Source organism: Thalia democratica, chromosome 7 (assembly GCF_965202585.1).
Source record: "Thalia democratica chromosome 7, ktThaDemo2.hap1.1, whole genome shotgun sequence".
NCBI classification, from domain to species: domain Eukaryota; kingdom Metazoa; phylum Chordata; class Thaliacea; order Salpida; family Salpidae; genus Thalia; species Thalia democratica.
Genome location: NC_139171.1, coordinates 30,381,466 through 30,404,060, shown reverse-complemented (window position 1 = coordinate 30,404,060; position 22,595 = coordinate 30,381,466). Strand labels below are relative to the sequence as shown.

Sequence of the window (22,595 nt, the reverse complement as noted above, 5' to 3'; positions counted from 1 at the left end):
ATATCGTTTTAGAGTTGAAGATTTTGGTTGAGAGTTTGAAGATCCGCTTGAGGAATTTGATGAGCTCTCACCAGCTTCAGAGATCATTTGAGGACTCTCTGTTGCAACTTCAGCATCTTTATTACCGCTGTTAATGTTTTGACCCTCATATATTGTTTTCTCATCATCAGCAGCAGATGCATTTGATTTTTAATCAAGTCGATATGGTCCAAGCTTTTTGGGATACTAGACATAATGTATATCTAAATAATAATACTACAGTATAAAAGATATTATGTGTTTAGGAAATTTTTTCTATAAAACTAACATTTTTTTACTCAAACTGTTCCTTGCATCATTTACGCAACAATTATAATGCAACAACTTATGTTTACTTAGTTGAAATTACTTTTTAATCAAATGTTCGGTATTTGCAACTTAATTTAAAGCTATTATAATCAGATTATGGTTCATCTATCTTACTTTAAAGTTTGTTCAATTTGTAAAAATATCTAAAATTATATTCATATACAGACTTAATTAACTAAATACTTCATAACTGTAAAAAATATTTTATATATCTAAAATATGAATGGTTCTTTTTAATATATCTGTATATCAGAAAATCAAATGGCTTTTAAAAATAACCATCTTGAAAGGAAAGATCCATTGATTATTGTTAAACCTTTATGGTAAAATATAAATTTTTAACTTGAATAGATTCGTTTGTTACAACACATGCATAATTTTGAATATAAGCTCGTTAATTCAATTAGAGATCCATTATTTGCATTTTAAATTGTCTTTATTAATAATTAATTTTGGACTAAGTTGGTGACTTAAAGACAAAAGAAAGTTTTGTAGAAAGATTACTTAAGTTTGCTAATATTATTAAAGCTTAAGAATATTAAATTCTTATCATTTACTTAGGATGGACTGTAAAAAATTAAGTCTATTGATAATTAATAGATCTCATCAATAATTTAGTAAAACTGTATGAAGTTAAAATAACTAAAACTAGTCACAATATAAATTATGAAAACAGGTGTTATGCTTCAACAAATTGTACCTACTGCCATAAACCCAAAACTATGCAGAAACTCCTTAAAGTTATTTACATTAATACGAAACTATTTCTATTGTCACTACATATAATTTTGTAGAATATCATAAAAAATTTAATAAAATAAATATTGAGTTGGTTAATGTTGTCCAGTGTCCTTTAAGTAAATCAAAAGGATATTTTGTTTAATCTGCCAAGTAGGCGATTTAAAAACTGATTTTAGAAAATCTGTTATAAACACTTCTTATATTAGTTAATTATGACTCTATATGTATAAATTCGTTAGCTTTGTATTCGTTTATACCTAGAGTTAAATAAATATTTTAACTTTTATTAGGTTATTTTTAAAAAAAATTGCGTTGTTGATTTAATACAAACTAAGAATTTAAATAAGATCACAGTTTACTAATAGTTGAGATAAGTAATTCCCAAAACGTACATAAAACTATTTTAACTGCGCACATAATAATATAAAATAAGTAGGTTTGTTTTTTATCTTTGTTTAGTTACACTTAATTTTTATAATACTTCTATAAAGTCTAATATTAACTTTAACATGGACATTTATATATGATAATAGCAGTTTTCAATAGAATTAATACATTTTTTTAAAAGTGTTCACAAAACCGTTCTATAAATGAAATACTGTTTACGACTTTTAGAAAAGTAGGATTTATTGATAAGGATAACTATTAATTGTTTAATATAATAAATAATTTTAATTTAGAACTGTAAAATGAAAACTATTTTATATTGGATATTTATACAAAAAAAGTTGAAAAATTATTTTGAAACAAATATTTTAAGAGCTATCTTTATTAACAAACTTGACTAATACAGTTAGATTTGAACTTATCACTGTTAGAAGACTATAATGCCTATTTAATTACAATTTTCTTAAAAAATTGATCTTTAGACGTGTCTTGAACAGTTTTAAATTTTATATCTTAGCTTATTTATTCTAAAATCGTATTTGTGAATCAATATATAAGGTTGTTTATTTAAAATCAAACTTACCTTTTAATCAATTTTTTGTAAGTGTTTATTGAACTATGCAAAAAAGTAAAACGAATGGAAAGTAGAGTTTGTCTAATTTAAAAATAAAAAACGATTTTAAACAACTTAAAAACTTAAATTGGTTATTTCATAAAAACAGAAATTTCAATTAACTTATTATTTTACCTTTTATTAAATAAAACACTTTTTAAGGTTCTCATGAATAAATAAATATCAATTCCAACAAAATTATTTTTGAATATTTACTATTAATTTTTGATTATAATTAAAAGCTCCACTTGTACATTTTGCTTCTTATGACGGCATAGTCGGGCAACGCGTTGGTTGGCCCGATGGCGGCCACGGCTGGGCAGGTGTCCCACAAGTAAGTGTTCAGTACTTCCTTCACTTCCTCGTATGAAACATCCTAAGTATAATTTTTTCAATTAAAATATACAAAAACTACTTATTAATTTAAGTTATTATTTTTATTTCACCCCACAGGTAAGTGTTCAGCACTTCCTTTACTTCTTCGTATAATACATCCTAAATATTATTTATTAAGTTATTATTTAATTATTATTTAAACTCATAACACAAATAATTGTTCAACACGTCCTTCACCTCTTCATATGAAACGTCCTAAACATGAGAATCAGTATATAAATATATATATATATATATAACTTTTCAAAATTTAGGTTTAATTGTTTGCTAACAAAAGATCCTAGTGAAGTAACTTCACTGGAATATAAATAAAAACAAATTGTACAGTAATCTTCCTTTATTGCACCAACATATGTTTCTGTGTGTCAACGAATCAACACACTTCAACTGGGTTGTTAATGGGAAAGATAACTGATAACTATATATATATATTTATATATTAAGCATTAACCGATTCATTTTATTTTTATCCCAAAAGTAAAAGTTAAGTATTTCTTTAACTTCTTCATATGATACGTGCTAACTACAATTTTTTTTTTCAAGTTTACTGACAATGAGAATAACACTCTTGAAAGTGTTTCAAACTTTTAATGTGTAATAAAATTCGTAGATTTCTTTCAAATTAGAATCGTTTGATTATTTTATCTGATCCCAGTGAATAAAAAATCACTAAATAACGTTGACTGTGTCCCGAACAGAATGGAAAGTTAAATTCTATAAATAAAGCTTGTCTTAACATATAAATCATTTATTTAATCACAAACTACCAACCTGAACTTTTCTTCGGAGTGCTTACAAAACGTATCAATTGACACTTTTAGTTTAAAAACTTTTAATATCCTTCTAAACATATATTTTTTGTTCAAAAACAAATTTTATCAAACCTATATTGTTCTTGCGAGTTCTTAAAATCTTCTAAGCCTATTCATACAATCATAAACATCTTGCACGTTAAACAATAAAAATATTTTGACATAAAGAACACATTATGTATCAAACATGAACTCTTCTAGCGTTTTCTTATAAAAGTCTCAAAAAAAATTTTTTGTTTGAAAACTTCTTACACTCTTCTTAATATATACTTTTTACTTGGTCAAAATCAAACCTGAGTTCTTACAAAAGCCTCATTTAACACTTTTAGTTTGCATTTTTTATATATACAACTCTTTATTTATTTTAAAAAAACAAACATTTAGTAACCCAAAAAGAGTTTAACAACTAAAAAACACAAATTGTATCAAACCTGAACTCTTCTTCCAAGTTTATTTAAAATGTTCAATCAACACTTCAAGTTTTAAAACGTTTAATGTTCTTCTTAACATAGACTTTTTGTTCAAAAACAAATTTTATCAAATCTATATTGTCCTTGCGAGTTCATATAATCATAACTATCCGGCAGGTTACAACAACAAATATATTTTAATTACAAAGAACAAATTGTGTATCTTTTTACAAATATCTTAATTATTAATCTTAACATAATGTATAAATTAAATCATAAACCAATTATATACCACACCCGAACTATCTCATTACTGGCTATGAATCTTTGACAAAACAGAAAGTTTTACAAAAACAAACTGTGTCAATCCTGAATTCTTCTGGCGAGTTATTACAAAAGCCTTATTAAACACTTTTAGTTTGATTTTCTTTACATATAAATCTTTCTTTATTTACAAAATTTACCTGAATTCTCCTTGCGAGTTCGGGCCAGGAGTTCTTACATTTCTTTCGAGTTCTTACAAAAGCCTCACTTAACATTTTTAGTTTTTTTTTTTTTTATATAGACATTTTTATTCAATACAAACTGTATCAAACCTGAATCCTCCTGGCGAGTTCTTAACATATACTTTCTTACTTTAGCACAACCTACAATAATCAAACCTGAATTCTCCTTGCGAGTTCGGGCCAGGAGATCCTCCTTCCGTAGAAGAGCATCTGCCTGCCGATGTCCTCGCACACGGGCGTGGTACCGTCCAACATCAACGCCATGTTGGTCAGCAAAGTGTTCTTCGCCCTCGTCACCTCCATCTCGTTCATTTCCGTGCACAAGCGCATCCTGTTGTTTGGTGATTGATAAAAGTATTGTTTATTTTTTATTTATTAAAAAGTTTAATTTTTATTTATAAGTATTGCAAAGTCTCGTATCCAGATTTAGTGATACACGTTTACATTATTTGATTAACATCGTTATATATTGTAGTCTCATCCTGTTTATGTTGCGATTTGATAAATTTTATATTTTATAACTAAAATATTGCGGTTTGATAGATATTAAGCTATTAATATGTTGTTTACAAAAGCATCCAAATTCTATACTATGAAATGATTAGTTTAATTCTTTTAGTGTTACAAAGTCTTGTCCTATTTCAGTGATTAATGTTTATATTTCTTAATCCTTATTTGATAGATGATTTAAAATTTTGTATAATGCTTATTGATAAATCATATAACTTCAATCCTGTTGAAAACAAACTTCAGCGAAGCAAAATTTGAGGCTTACTAAACGTGCACAAGCATATCCTGTGTTTGATAAATGATTGATAAGTTTATTTTAATTTTATTAGTGTTACAAAGTCTCATCCTATTTGAGTGTATAACACTTATATTTCTTAGTTAACATATTTATATATAGTACGGAATCATTCTGTTTGAATTGCGTTTTGATAATTAATATTTATAAGAAAAAAATAACAGAACAATAATATTATATACAGTCTCATCCTGTGGACGCTTACTAAACAATAATGGTAAGTGAAAAATGTTTAAAAAGTAATGGTGTGTAATTTGCACAGGCGCATCTTGTTAGGGTAAAACATTTAGTGTAAGCGTTTAATGAAAGCAAAAAATAAAACTCATCACTCAAGCTGTACGGAATTATTGGTTATTTTTCAAATACTTTAAAATCAAACATTTGCATTATCCTCTGATGAAGATGATATAAAGTAAGTTTAAGCGAATACCAAATGTACTGTATGCTGATAATGACAATAAAAATAATAATTATTAATTCTCATGTTAGAAAAGAATTGTTATGATAAAAACAAAAAATTTTGTATTGAGGTTCGTGGTAATTTTTATATGCTACAACCTCAATGTTTGCTTATTTTCTAATATTACTTTTAGATATAATTTCTCTTTTTTGGTATTTTTATTTCTTTAATTAACCAACTATATGTTTTTTGTTTCTATGTTATTCATTTTAGCACACAAACTGAATTTTTAAATGATACTGCCTTAGTAATAAAGCTTTTTTCATCTTTTTTATTTTTTCAGTAAAATAAAACTTTTGGTATTTACAATTTTGATGCTTTGTTTATTTATTATATTGTATTTCTTAGTTAATTGCATTGTAAACAACTTCAACCATAAACTAAAGTCCCCTTTAAGTTTTAATTTTGTTTAAAAATAACAAAATATAGTACGTAAATATCTTTTAAACAAAGTTATTTGTTAACTACTTTAACAACTAAGCATTAAGTACATATTGTAAAATTTAAAAAATATATAAAAAAAACAACTAACCACTCCCATTGGATGGCTTCAGTTGCACTGAAGACGTTTTCGTTGTCAGATACGAAGTACATACCCCTGTTTTAATTTATTTTATTTTGTATATTAACATGATACGAAATACATACCCCTGTTTTAATTTATTTTATATTGTTTATTAATATGATACGAATTACATACTCATGTTTTTAATTATATTTTATTTTGTATATTTAATAAGAAGTACATACCCCTGTTTTAATTTAATTTATTTTTATTTTGTATACTTATACAATACATACCCCTGTTTTAATTTATTTTATTTTACGTATATCATTATGATATCAAGTACATACCCCTGTTTTAATTGTTGTTATAACTTTAAGAAGTTAAAAAAATCTTTAGTAATATATTTTTTTCAACTATAGTATCTTGTATAAATATAATATATTTATAATAAGTACTTACCCCTGTTTCAATAAATTATAACTTTGATGTTCGTTAACATTTATTAACGTTTAGATTTATTTTTTTCAAAAATTAAAATACTAGTTTTTCTTAAAACTGTAGTATTTTGAATGATCTGATTTCAATATGTCTTAGACTTATAAAATTCTATTTTTTATACAAAACAAACCAGAGTCCGGTATCTGTGTACAATGTGTTGAAGGATTGGTAGGAGACGGCGTAGTTGTTTTTGCTCATGTTTCTCACCAGCGGGTTGGGAAAGTGGCTGCCGTTTGCTGATGACCTGTCCCATGATCCTATGATCTGTTTGTATTGTAATTAGTTTATAAGTTTAATAATGTTTTTACAATAGACAACAATAAAAAATAAATAATAATGTAAATAAACAAACAAACCTGATTGGCAATCATGAGGGGAATGGTGTCGTGGTGTTGCCAACCAACCGACTCGATTGCTATGGCAACGTGAACATGCGGCATGTCCTGGTTCCAATGGCGAATCTGTTTTCAATTTTTATTTATAATAAAACTTTTAGTTAGAATCTTCTCTACGATTTTTAAAATCTTAACCGCTGTATAACTGTTTTATATATTAACCTGAGTAACAATTAAAGTTAATAATAAATATTTAAACAAGGTTTCATAAATTAATTATTTAGCTAATATAATGTCAAACATAATTAGTCTTCAGATATTTAAATTTAAGTTATGTTTTATTAATAGTTACTAAAGAATAATAACTAGGTTTTAAGTTGTTTTTACAGTGTCAGAAAAGATACTGTAATTCTACTTAAAATGTGTTTTTTTAATAAAATAAACACTAATAATAACAAAAAAGTTATCTATTTAATAATCATTTTTTATTAAATCGAAATTTTATTACCGTTGAATGTAAAAATTGTTTTAAATTTCAGGTTTTTCAAAATTTCTCAAATTCAGAGTTTTCTAGGTTTTTAGCCTAAATTGTCAAATCCGAGGTATTTTAGCAACCCTGCTACCAGTAAACTGGCATGGTTGGTGTCCTTCTAACAGAGTCTTATTATACTTATATAACACTTACTACAATATGAATACATTTATCTTTTTTAATGAAAAAAGCAAAAACAAACCTCACTACCGGTTATACAGCATTAAGTATATATGCAATACACAGGGATTCCACTCATTTTTTCAATAATTTTTCCAGGTTTTTAAAAGTACACATTTTTGGGTCTATTTATAGTTTAGAGTTAAGTTAAAGGTAAAAAACTGTGTTAAATAGTATAAAAACATTAAAAAGATACTGTAAAGCTACTTTAGATATGTTTTTTAATAAAAAAATTTTTGATGATGACACAATTTTTATCTATATGATGGACTTTTTATGTCAAATCGAAATTTTACTATTAAACATGTGAAAATTGTTAAAATTCCAGGCTTTTATAGTGATTTTTGTTCAAAACTCCAGTTTTTTTTCAAAATTTCCCAAATTCCAGGTTTTTCCAGGTTTTTTTGTCTAAATTATCAAATTCCAGGTTTTTCAAGGTTTCCAGGTAAAGTGGCAACCCTGAATACATTTTAACAATTCATAATTAATTACTTTTTTCAATTTTATGTTTTTTTTTACCTCGCCTTACTACCAGTTAAGTAGCATAATACATATTTATAATATCTTAATATACATATTTCTTATATTTTTATTATTCAATCAACAAAAACAAACCTCGCTACCGGTGAAGTGGCATGGTTGGTGCCCCACCAATGGTATTTCATCTCTTGGGGCCGCAGCTTCCTCGGTTGTGAAGAACTCCTTGGCCAGATTGACCAACTTGTCGTGATCGACACCTCCGGCTGCTGCCAACACCATGCGCGATGGACTGTTTGAAAGAAGCCAGAACTTATATATATATAAACTTATTTTTAATATTCGGTAATCTAAGCACCGTACGCGATTGACTAAACTGTTAATTGTTAGTTTTTTAAACGTTGTAGTTACAATACTTACAACACTATTTACCATGTATTAGTGTTATATGTACTATTCGATGATGGATTTTTTTATTTATCAATACTATTTAAGATTGGTTACTGTAAGTAGATTGTTTAAAAAAAGTATTTTATAATTATGGTCTTAATTTTTATTAAAAAAGTTGAAGTATTTAAATTAAATTCGATATTTTTTGAATAACCCTATAAAAAAAAATTTAAGAGTTTCCGTTTAAGCTATTTTGAAATAGAGCGCGGATCTATTTTTAAACAACTTTCTACACTTACAAAAAGCAACTTGTATAAAACTAGTAAGTTGTTATTTTCAAATATTAATACAAGTAAAAAACAAACTGGTAATGTTCCTTGATGTATTTGACGAGGTCCTTCCTCTGAATTCCCTGGATGTTTTCAGATGGTCCTAGGATGGTGAAACCCAACGGGGTGCCTTGGTAAGCAGTTGCGTGCAAGTAGTCGAACACCACTTCCTGTATTATCTTTCATGTTACAATATCTATGTATTTTTTAAGATAAATTATTATTACACTTAACATTAATCTACTTGTTATGCGGTTGCGTGCAAGTAGTCGAATACTACTTCTTGTTGATTATAAATTTTTTATCTATATATTTAATTAAAATTTATTATTAAATATATTTAGTCGAATGTATATTGACTACTATACTTATATTAAAATATTAATTTAGCATTAATCTATTCGGTATTTGTTACTTCCTATTATGATGTAACATCCTGATTTTAAAATAAACACCTCATATGTACTAGTGACTTCCTACTGTTAAGGCCATAGGGGGGTAAACCATGTTTTTTACATGTTGATCTTATTTTTTAGAGTTTTTACTAAGCTTCAAGATGCTTTTTATCGTTTTAAAAATTTCGAATTATTTTTTGAGATATGACCAATCAAAGTCGGGCCGCATAATAGGTTCCCTATGGGAAGGGAAAACTAAAACAGCGAAAAAAGACTATTTCATTAAAAATCTATCTCCTCCTACATTTTTAAAACAATCTTCTTCAAACTTTCACAGTATAATCTTTATACAATAACAAAAAACATTACTTTTGAATTTAAAAAATTTTTGTAAAAATGTTTTTTTTTTGTTTAAAAAATTTTTTTTTTAATTTTTGTTATAAAATTTTTATTTTTTTAAATTACTAAGATTCTAAAGTAACGTTTTTTTTTTCTTTTATAATTAGGAACATTTGCTGAAAATTTGAAGAAGATTGCTTGAAAAATGAAGGAGGAGATAGATTATTAGTGAATTTTAAAATTTCCGAGAAAATTGACCCCGAAAAATTTGCGGTCCATACGTTTATACAGGAAAATTTTTACAAAAAATTAAATATCTCAAAAGTCAAATGATATTTTTGAATTCTATAAAAACTGGCTTGTAGTTTGTACTTAAAGCTTTAATATAAAGTTGATTTTTGTAAAAAAAATGTTGGACCCCCCCCCCCTATGGCCTTAACCATTATTTATATGTAAGTTATTAAAGTTTTATATGATATAAACCTCGTTGGTAAGATGTTGCTGGAAACAGTCAAATACCACTGCTTAATATTGATTATATGTAATTAAAATAATATTTATATATGATATGTTAACATTTTCAACATTAATCTACTTGGTAAGCTGTTGTGTGCAACTATACAAATGATAAAAAGTGATTGAATAACTTGTTATCAGACTTCATTCACATATTATATCAATTAATTTACTCAAAACTACATCTGAAGAAGTTTTTGTTACATTTTGTAAAAAAAATTAAATTCTTAAACAAAAAAAGTTCAGGATTATGTAATGAAAGATATTTTTTAAATAATTTAACCTAAGTTTCTTAATTATATTCTATAGAGCTCTGCTGGGCGAAACATTTTATTATGACCTTCTGGTTTGTTTGAAAGTATGTGTATAGAGTTATGTTATAGTTTTTGAATAAAAGTATGATTTTGATCAATTATAACTAACTAAGAAAAGAAATTTCAGTAGGTTTGCTTTAATATGAATCAACCAAATTGTGTTAAAAACAATAAGGTTGATATGGAAATTATGTTATATCTTTTATCCTAAATTAACCAGTACTATCTCTCAAATCATGTACAGCAAATTATATTATTATTTAAATTAATTATCTATTAACTAAACTGAAGTATTCAACAATAAGTCTAAAATACTTGATTTCACATATATCAAACCTGCTGATCAAAAATAAATGATCAAAAAATTAATTGAATTGAATTGAATAACTCAACAAGAATTCTTGTATTTAATTTCACATATATCAAACCTGCTGGTTCTGTTCAATTTCCTCCATTTCCCTCAAAATAACTCCTCTTTCCCTCTCAATTTCCTCCTCGCCCAACTTGCTGTTCTGGATGATGTCTGCCAAGATCTCCACAGCTGCAAAATTGTTTTTATTAAATTAAATATTTAAGAAATATATACACTGCAAGTTTTTAATATGTGATGTCCGCCGAGATCTCCACCGCTGTTTATTAGTTTTATTAAATATTATAAATTATACAGTGGAAATTTTAAATGGATGATGTCAGCCAAGATCTCCACCGCTGTTGATTTATATTACTGTTACTATTCAAGGTTTTTCGTGAAGGTTTTTAGCAAATGAAAACACCTTTTTATATGTGCATTAAGGGGATGAGTCCGACACTTTTATTACAAAAATTAACATTGACTCTTATTTGACAGCTCAAAGCATAAACTACAAGTCGGTTTTTAGAAAAAAAAAATTTAATTAGTTTTTGAGATAAAGACGCTTTACTAAAAAGTTTCCAATACAAACATATGGACCTCAAATTTTCAGGAACCATTCCTTTTATTATCTAAAAGATATTTAATGTTGAGTTTTTAATAATTTTGAAAAAATAAAAGTTTTGAACAAAAAACACAAAAAAATAGGTAATTTTTTTTTTCAAAATTAAAAAAATTCCTTCATTAAATCAATTTAAATATTAGTAATGGACTTATTGTGAAAAAAATTAAAGAAGATTATTTAAAAATGAAGGAGGAGATAGAATCTTAGTGAAATAGCTTTTTTTCGCGTTTTTAGTTTACACCTTCCATTAGGAACATATAAAGGTCACCGACTTTGATCGCCTATATCTTGAAATTTACTTTGTATTTTGTTAAGCGGTTAAAATCTTCTGATAGCTCAGATTAAATACTACAAAATAAGATCAACTTGTAAAAATAAAGGTGGATCCCCATATGCCCTTAAATTACACAGCGTTTTAATATTACCAGTATAAGTATTATATAAATATACATTTAATACTACTACTTATAGTAATAAATATTACCTAGTATTATTACTCATAAGTATTATATTTAATACCGATTCTATATTAACATAATATAGTTTTTTATTGTTTTACTCCAGACAAGATCTCTACAACTGCGTATTAGTTTTTATTAAGTTTTATGTACAGTAAAATATTTACTATTTTATATTTACTATTTTTTAATGTTGTGTGCTTTTGTAACGCCTTTATTAAATAATTTAATTATAGAGTTTTTTTTTTTAATCTTTAAAATTGTTAAGTTAACTAGTATCCATTTTAAACCATTTACAACAAATCTAAGTATCACTTAAAAACTTTTATTAATTAAGTAATCTAATTAATTAATCTGGTTTTACATTTATCTTTTTTGCTATTCTAATTAAATACTTTAAATATAAGACCTTCTATACAACTTAGTTATTAGCAATTAAATTTTAATAACTTATTGAAAACTATTGCAATTAACTTTCAAAACTCTACAAAAATGACTGATTTATGTTTAAATTTGTCGATTAAATCAAGTTTTAAATATAAAATATCAAAATCTTAAATTGAGAAAAAAGTTTATATTTAGTAACTTTACCAAAGAGCAGGAGGAAATATTACCAAAATAAAAAGTATTTTTAACCGTATTAAATAGCAGTAACAATAAGTTTCTATCATACCAACTTTGGTCATCAAATATCGGTAGACTGAGACCTACGCTTTGTAATTTCACTCAAACAAAGTACTTTGTTGAAAATTCAACAACAACACTTACATTGAGGCAGGTCTTTGGAGAATGATTTAGCGTAGTAGACGGTCTGCTCTCTGGAAGTGTAAGCGTTCAAGTGAGCTCCCATATTCTCAATTTCCAACTCCAACTGAAGCTGGCTTCTGTTCGATGTTCCCTGTTTGATTAAAAGGAATGTTACAATAAAACTATATGTTTGAATAATTGAAATACCCTAAGTTAGTGCATCATAAAACTATATTATTTTTGCGTGTTAGATTTTTTATCAAAAGCTTTTTATCAAGATTAAGCTAGTGAGTTACAAAGCTATGTTGTTGTTCCATGTTGGAGTTTTAGTTATTACACAAAAATATAGAATTACTTAAAAGCAATACAACCTAATTTAAGTTTTATTTTGTTTTAATTGTTCAGTGTTTATTTTTTGAAGTTTTAATTAAGATGAAACAAAAAAATAATTTAAGAAACTAAAGAATTAAGTTGTTGTTTAAGACTGATAAGTTTATTAACACATGGTTTCTTTTTCGTAGATAGTTTTACAAGAGTTTGCAACAATAAAGATTTAATTAAGTTGTATTCTAAAAAGTGTAATATTAAAATTGAAAACTAGTATGAAATCAAAATGTTTTGTAGAATATATAAGTTTTTAATCATCAAATAAAAACTGATCTTCTTTCTACAATGTTTTTATGACTTTGTAAGTGCACTATACACAGAATGATAAATGTTGATATTATTGTAGATAGAACAATGACATTAAAATGACAGGTAAACGTAAAACTAAGGTCATAATAATTGACAAGCCTGTATTGATAAATAGTAGACACGACACACAATTAAATAAATAAAAAATTAGAACGAAACAACAAAAGTAAACTAACTTTACCTTTAGACTAAAATCTTAATAAGAAACATTGATAAGTTAGTTAGGAAAACAGAACAATAAACTAAATATTGTTGGTAAACAATGTTTAAATTCTTTATAGGAACATACTAAGTAAAAAAAAATTAAAGAAACTAAAAAAGCATCAAAAATCAATGTACAATGTCAGGTAAAAAAGTTCTATGCAACGTACCCCTTAAACACTTAAAATCATAACATAACTTAGTAACTTCAACAACCAATCATAGTAAATAAACCCAAATCTACATTAGCAATACAAGCTTTAACATCCTAAGCTTTGAATGAAAACATTTGGCTTTCTTTTCTTACTCTTCAACTCAAATAAATAATTCATAACTCATTATACCAAAACTATAAACTTCTAAACTCTAAACTTTAATTTTTGTCTTAACTTTAATCTTTTTTAATTACAGCCCAGTATCAAAACTAATTTTAAGGTGCTAGAACTACGGAGTCCGCAACTCCTAAACACTTTCTGAAACCTATCTAAATTAATAACTCGCTTACTGGTTGTGCTCAAATCAAAAATTTATCAGAGCAAAGTGACCTTTTACAGATATGTGCAAGTTTGATTCAGTTCTTAGAGAATTGTATCCAGTATTTCTTTTTATAAACTAATAGAGCAGTCATTAAAAAAAATAATAATAATCAATCTGAATTCTACTGAAAGCACTTTTAGTAGCATATATTACATAACTTTATATGTAAGCTTAATGCTCAGTACATTGTAATACTGATTTTTAAAAACACATAACTCATAGATAATAAACTCATAAACACAATTGTAAACACATAACTTGTTTGAATTTTATTACAATAATATATACCTTTAAAAACTTGTAAGTAACATTAAAAAAACTATTTAATATAACAAAGTATTAAAGATGTTTTTAATTTCAAACCAGCCTTTAATTTTGTTTTGGAATGACATTTAAACTTTCTAATGCTTGTAAAAAAATCCTAATTTAAGGACATCTTTTTATATTGAATAAAAAGCAAAAAACATCTTTAATAATACTTTTGTCAATCAGTTTTATAATTAACTAATTTAACTATTAATTAAAACTTATTAAGTTTTTTTTATAAAAAGGAAAATTATACGTTTTTGAAATATTAATCAAGTTATAATGAAACTATATTTGAAACAAAATTACTCACTTTGAAAGCCATGTGCTCAAGAAAGTGGGCGGTTCCATTGTTCTGGTTGTTCTCATACCTCGAACCGGCGTCGATCCACAAACCCACGGTGCAAGTCGACTTGCCGCTGTCCTCGCTTGCCACCCTCAATCCGTTGGCCAGCGTGGTCACCCTGGTTGGCGGGGCGTTGGCAAGGACTTTGGGGTGGGCTGCAGCAAACCCTCTGCTGGTGGTGTTACCAATCTGTAATTTTTTTTAGATAGACTAGTATCTTATCAGTAATTTTTCAAACTAAGCTGCAGCAAGCCTTCTGGGAGTAGCACCACTGATTATTTTATTAATAATTATTTTTTAATGTTGAATGTTGTCTAAAATTAATTAGTAGTTTATTATGTTGAAACATTTGAGTTTGAAGTTTTTTTATCATTGGTGTTATCATACATAAAATATCAATTCAAAACAAGTTTTACTTTATAGTGTGAAAAATAAGGAAAAAAAATCCTCTGCTGCTAGAGCAACCAATCTATTGTTAATATTATTTTTAATTATTAAACTAATTTCACTTTAAGCAATGTATGAATATAATTAAAGCTTTGAGCATATTAAAAGGGTTTGTGTTTAATTTTAAAAAAAGATTACAAATTAATTGTGCAACCTATCTTGTAGACTACTTTACAAGTAATTTAATCAAAACAGTGTTTAACAATAAATGTTTAGTGATTTTGAATTAAATGTTATTGTTTTACATTTTTTTCAGTTCTTGCTGTATTAAAATCTTTTATTGAGATGTGTTTTTTAAAATTTGGTACTTAACTTTAATTTTAGAAATATAAACAATTTTTTCTAATTTGAAGTAAACTTAAATATGCTTATATTCAACATTATAATATAAGTACTATCAGTTTTAGATATTTTTTTTATTTATATGATAAAACGATAAAAAATATCAACATATATATTTTTTTTAAGTTAACAAAGATTTAATACTATGTACATGTAGTAATTCATTTAATAATTTTAAATCAGATTACAATGATTTTATTAAACATTAAATTAATTTTGTAAGTCTTAACTTCTGGGAGTAGCACCACTGATTATTTTATTAATAATTATTTTTTAATGTTGAATGTTGTCTGAAATTAATTAGTAGTTTATTATGTTGAAACCTTTGAGTTTGAAGTTTTTTTATTGGTGTTATCATACATAAAATATCAATTCAAAACAAGTTTAGATGTACTTGTGTTTTGAAACATAATTGTTGCAGAATAGAAATACAAGCACTTGAAAATTACTATCAATATTTTTTTATAAAAAAATAACCAAGCCTAATTGGATTATAAATAACATTAAAAAGTAGATAATGTCTATGTAAAGTAAACCATGATGTTTTAAAGAAACAAGTTATTAAAAAACATTAAAAGTTGTTTTTTTTTCTATAAAAAAAATATTTACTATACAATTTCTTTAGTATTTAATAAAAATTTTTAATCTACATTGAGATATTGAGAAATAAGTTACTAAGCAGATAGATTAAAACTTGAATTGTTTTGCTAAAATCCATTTGCTATGGTTAATAAAAAACACTTACCAATTTAGAGCTTCCAATCAAGTTCTTAAAGGCACCAGTCAACTTTGGTGTGTACAGCTTGGACATTTTGAATATTGGGTGCAATAAGACTTGTTAAGTTAAGATTCTATTTAAATAAGATTTTATTAATTAACTGAGGATCTCATTTGAATTATTTTAAATGAGTGAAACATTGTTTTGACAATAAAATCCGCATGTGCTACTGAATAGTTACGACTTTTACATAAGTATATTAAACTGCCAAATATTAGCTATATAATTAGTTGATATTTCACTTTAAAAGAATTCATAAAACTTAAAAAAAACAAAAATAGTTTTGTAAAAATTTTGTTAAGTTTCAAAATTTATAGACAAGGTTTACACTAAAAAAAATTGAATTGAGCGAAATTGTGAGTAACCTTAAACTGTCCTGAGTCATCCAGAGTTTTTGTAATTTCTCAAGAAAAATTAAATGACTTCAAAAATAAATTAAATTAATTTTCCAAACCAATAAAAATCAAGGTTTTAAACAAAATTTGTTATAGAATATCAAAATATTAAACTGGAACAACTAAATCTCACTCAATATCTAGAGGAAAAACTTGACTGAGATTGCTAAAAAATTCTTATAAATTTACTGTTTTTAATAATTTAAACTAGGCTGAGTATGTTGAGTGTGTGGCAATCCTGATAGGATCAATTACCTGCCAATTCTCAAACATTTATTCTTTGGCGACTGTTTTTAATTTTGTAAAAAGAGGGAAAAAATTAAAATAAGACAGGGAAACTCTGATATAGACTATTAACATATTTATTTTAAGCACTAAAGAAAAACTTTTAAAAAATCTTCAGATGGAAGAAATTAAAATAAAGGGAGGTTAATAAATTACATAATTTTTAACTTCTGAAGATAAAAAAATTAAATAAAAAACCATTCAAAAAATCTAAAAATTAATAATTACTTAAATATTTTATTTTATAACTTAAGTTTTAAGTTTTATTTTCTTATAAAATAACTTGTTTTACAACAATTGACCAAAAAAAATTAAACTCAGTTTAGTTCTACTTTTATAAAGTAATGTAGCCATAAAATTGAACTTAAAGCTATTTTTTTATTTTGCATCTCTTTAAGGACCGTAAAACTTGCTAATGCATTTAATTGTTAGTATAGAAATCTAAAAATTGTCTTTGGTGATTGTTTTACAAGTTCATAAATAAAAATTTTAATTTTACAAGCAGAAATAATTAGTCTTCATCAAAAGGCTGGTAAATGCACATCTTCTTAACTTTATTTTTGTGGCTTTTCAAACTTAGTTTTGACAGTAGCTACAAATGCAAATGATGTTTCAAAAATTTTGTGTAACAGCCGACTTTTCAATACAATTTTGATTTGTTTTTGTTAAACAGACAAATAGTTATTTGTTTTATGCAGAAGAAGCAGACAATTTTTATTTAGTATGAAAACAAATTTTTAATTATTAGAGTAAGCTTTTTCATAGTCATTGACAATGTGTATATATACAAACAAAAGATGTATTTAAAATGTTGTTGGTAGACAGAATTGGGACAGTTTTAGCATATATTGTTTAAATTGTAAAATTAAAAAACTTCATCTTTAAAAGTTTCTATATTTAAAATGCACATAATATAATTTATAGCATTTAATGCATGGTAGGATGAAGGAGGTAAAGCAAAAATTGTTTTTTAGTGATTAAAAAAACGAAATAACTCAAGTAGAAACTAGAATAAAACTAAAAATAGTTTATAGAACTGGGTTTGAAAAAATGGTTTTCTTTATTTTCTGATGTAATTGTTTTTAGGCAGTCAGTTTTTTTGTATTTTCAGTTCAAAAACTAAGAAAACTTCAATAACTTTGTCAAAATATGGCTTGCTACACTAGAAAGAAATACCAGAAATACTTAAAATATACTGTTTTTCAGCATGATACAGTAATCATCATAGGCTTATATATTTTTATAATCAAAAAATCCCAAGATATTGCTTTCTAAAACCTTTAAAAAGTTGTGATCCTAAACCTCAGAAATTATTTAAATTTTTGTAGCTTCTTTGTAGGGTTGCCACTCTTTGAATCAAAAAAACTGTCCTGAATGAACTTTGACTGTCGTTAGACTTTGTAGTTTTTACAAATGCTGTAATGAAATCATTATTTCATTTTATAAACTTAAAGAGTGTGAACAAATACTAATTTTTTTTGTAAAAATAATTAACATTAAATGGTGTCTTTGGAGTATTGTAAACAAATATTATACAAATAAAAAAAAAGTTTTTATTATAAAGAGTTACATGTTTTATACTGCTAATAAAAGAACATCCTACTTGCAAATTAATGTGCTTTAGTATGTTGTATTAGAAACATAATAGATATAAGATGCTTCTTTGACTAAAGCTCTTAGATACTTTTTAGTATTCTGAATGTTCACTTTTGTTCAATTTTAATTGTTTTTTTTTTTTAATTGTATTCTTAGAATAGTGTGATTTAGTGAATGTGTACCTTAGTGCTTTTTAGTTCATGCAAATAAAAGATAGTTTTCTTTTGCTTTTCATATGTCTTCTATACCCTTTCTATTTCCCTTTTTACACATAAGCAACCCCCTATATTGGAATATTGTTGTTTCAAACAAACAAAATCGCTCAAAAAGTTTGGTCCAAAGACCTGGTGCACAAAAAAACCTTTTGATAATTGTGTCATACACCAGAATAGTTTAATGTCATGTCCAGGACTTTTTGATAATTCTTTAGAGGCCTGACATAATGCTTTAAAAAATATTCAATCAAGCTCATCAACAAAATCAGTTATAAAGTACCAAAATGAAACCAACTATTTCTCATTCAAAAATATTGAAAAAGTATTTCTTGAGATTAAACAACTATTCTGAGTTTCTCATAAAAAACAAACTTATCTTAAGCCAACCTGATTTAAAATTAAAAATTTTAAATATCTTAAGACATCCTGCAATTTTAGAAAATTTCAAAAAATTATGAGTTGTGCTGAGTGTGTATCAACTCTGTTTTTATCAATATGCTATAGCTAACAATATGTGCTAAAGATGTGTCTTGTCTGCCAAAAAAATCAAGCAAGATTTCTCAAAGGCTATATAAGTTTGGAAGGGGTCACTTTTGCATGGAGTGTCAATTTTCTACAAGTTGTCACTTTTGCAAAATGTAAACTTTTAAATAAGTCCAAAGCACCGATTTTGAATGAGGTTAAGGTCAGGGTTAGGGCTTTATCAGAACCTAAAAAAGTGATTTACCCCCTATGGCCTAATTTATTCAAGTAGTTCATTCAGTAGTTGTGATAAGCTAACAAAAATTTGTTTTGAGTAATACCTCTTATCATTTTTAATGTTACTGCACTGCTCATTCATTTTTGGAAATCTATATTAATATTATTATTTAGGACTACTATATAAAAGTTTACAAATTTCAAGTAAAAATGCAAAAAATTTATTGGATTTTCAGAACTTTAATATTTCATTATTTCACAAAAACTAAATGGACTTCAAAATTAAACATTGTAGCATTGTGGTCTTCAATAGTGTTTTTACTAAATTTCCAACACATCAACATTTAAAATTTTATAATATAACAAAATTTTTGTAATTACAAAATTTCATAACTTTATAGAAGTAGCTTTGTCAAAAAAGGTTTTTGATCAGAATTATTCTCTGATAAGAAGTCAGTTGTACACTAAAATTTATAGACCAAACTTTTTTATGAATTGTTTTAACTGGAATTAAAAAACTTATTTTTATCATTCTATAAGCATTTTATTTGGATTTTATGGAAATACTTGCAATATTTAAAACACTCAGTCAAAATAATTTCTATTTTCAATCAAATATTTTTGAAAAAATCAGAAAATTGAGATTTTTTTTCAATATCAGACTCCTTGCAGAACGTTTATTGCTGTAGGGGAAGAGTAAGTCTGACTTTTTTCTACCATAAAAAAAAAACTTTTTTGAAAAGAATCCCAAGTATTACTACAGAACATATACTTTCAGTAAATTTTTTTTCTTCCAAAACTATCCCAATAAACTATCAAAATTTGATAAAAACCAAATTTTTTTGTATATGTGTTGGCCATGGCTTTTGATCTTGCAACAATCAACTCATAGAGGACCCCTACATCATCAGGCCACACAGTAACTTTGAATTTTTTATTAAAAATAGTAAAAAGCAAAGGGTAGCTTGGTTATTATAATATAAAAATAGAATTAAATTCAATAAAAAATTTACAACTAAATATACCACAGTAAACCAACTACATGACACAAAATAGAACTCTCAACTAGTTAATATTAATATAAAACTAATATTGTGACATGTAGATTGTTGAACAAAAAAAAAGACATTTGAAATAATTGTCCAAGGACCTTGTTCACAAAGAACCTTTTGGTTATGGAGTTGCACACCAAGGATACCTTTTAATATTTTGTCCAGGGTTATAAAAAATGTTAGGACAATTTTAATAAATAAAGAAGAAATAGAAAGATCATCTAAATTAGTTGTCATAAAAATAAATTAAGAACATTTACTTTAAACTATTTTTTATATTTACTTTAATTTTTACAATATTCTTTTTACAATTCTTTTTTACAAAACAAAAGTTTTCAAATTAATTTATTTATTTTAATTAACATTTGTCATTTATATCAAATGAATGTAAAATATGGCTAGAATAATTGAGATGATTGCTAATTTTATCAGTTCAGCTGAAGTCTTGAAACTTTGAATGTAAGAGTTTTTTAATTAATTCAATTAATTACTTTTTTAAATTTTTTATAATAAGTTTATTTATTTTTGTCTTAGTTGTAATTTTTGTCAATGTATGCTCTGTAGGTTACAGTGAAAGGTACTTTTATGGTTTATGTAAGATATTTGTTATACCAGCAATTATACTAGTAACTCAAACGTTAAAACTTGGTTTTACCTTTTATACTAAATACTTATATGCGTTAAAAATCTCATATAAATTAAAACTCTTATCTAAATTTTAAAAAAGTTACTTAATATTTTAATGTTTAACTCAAAGTACATGTTTTAAAATTTTTCTAGCAATCGAAAGAGTATTTAATAACTTAAAGTACCTATAGTGACATGTTGTAGATTTATAAAGTAATCAAAAATTTAAGCATTTCAAATAAAAATTACTAAAAGCTAAGAACCCAAAAAATAACAGCGTTATAAGCACTTATTGATCGTATAATATAAAGAAGTTCGTTTAAATTTTAATAAACAGATTATACTACAGAATAGTGTATAGTTTTTAATTTTGTCGTTTAACAACTGAATTATAAACTATACAAAATAAATTTCAAAGTTTTGTTTATGTTGAAGATATATATATATATATATATATATATATAAAATAAGATTAATGTTTAAACGTAAACACTTTCAACTGAGCCCACTTGAAGGGCTTTTAAATAATTTATTCAAATGGCGATTTTAAAAATTCTGGAACATATGTTTCACAAAGCTTTAATTTTTCATAAAGCTTTGATCATCAGCCAGTTAAATTCAAAATACAAAGCACTGTACTAAACAAAGATACAAAAGTTATGCAAAAAAACAAAAAACAGTATGACGTAATATTGTACATTACAAATATTCAGTACAAAAATCGATCTACCTTCTAACTAATTAAACAACTAAAATTAACGAAAACAACAGTTAATTGACTATAAAATGCTTCAAAATTTGTTGTGTTTTAAAAGAAGCTTTTTTATATGTCGACAAGACGATATAAATTCGCTTCGCTTATTTAAACAACCTTCCTTTTTTAACGCATACATAACGGCTGTTGATTCTTTTAAGCACAGCCTACAAACAGGGTTGTTACCATCTGCTATTGGCTGTGCTCTTTTTATCACCTCCCAAGTTAATTTAAAATCAATGTTTTTGCGCTTAAGGCCGCAAACATACTTCGAAAGCTCAGTTTCATTTTCGTATACACCACCTTTAAAGGATTTTTTATGGTTGGCATACCGAAATCTGAATTGAGTGGAGCATAGGCCGATGTAGAACTTCTTTTCAAGGTCAGAGTTAACTGTTGCCTTGTAAATAATGTTCTCTGACCGGCAATTGCCCCCCTTCAAATTGTATTTACAGCCACCGGCGCAATTACACTGATTTTTGATTGAATTACTTTTGTTTAAAATCCTTTGATTATGTGACTTGATTAATCTCTCCAAATTCGCCATACATGAATAACTGATTCGCATATTATGTTTGTTAAATATCTTTGATAATGGGTTATTTTTGTTGAAATGTTTTTTTACTAGATCAAGCAACGAAGAAAACTTTTTAAAGACAAAACAAGATTACGAACTAATAATGAAAAAATGCGGTTACAATGATAAACTTAATTTTGAAACAACGGAGCAAAAAAACAAAACGACCAATAAAAGTAAAAGAAAGCGAAATATAATTTGGTATAATCCCCCATTCTGTACTTCAGTTAAAACAAACATCGGCAGAGAATTTATAAATCTAGTAAAAAAAC

General features: G+C 25.8%; 1 protein-coding gene across 1 annotated transcript; it reads right to left on the bottom strand.

Moving 5' to 3' along the window:
* Positions 1-2,054: 2,054 nt before the first annotated feature.
* LOC145841052 (mitochondrial-processing peptidase subunit beta-like) lies at positions 2,055-16,198 on the bottom strand. The gene is made up of 11 exons (XM_082948417.1): positions 16,091-16,198; positions 14,524-14,745; positions 12,492-12,621; positions 10,720-10,832; positions 8,764-8,897; positions 8,147-8,300; positions 6,841-6,945; positions 6,615-6,748; positions 6,011-6,076; positions 4,370-4,544; positions 2,055-2,465 (listed from the first exon to the last, which is right to left on the bottom strand). Exons 1-11 carry the CDS (start codon positions 16,154-16,156, stop codon positions 2,325-2,327), a joined length of 1,440 nt encoding a protein of 479 aa, XP_082804543.1. The 5' UTR covers positions 16,157-16,198; the 3' UTR covers positions 2,055-2,324.
* Between the last annotated feature and the right edge of the window lie 6,397 nt (positions 16,199-22,595).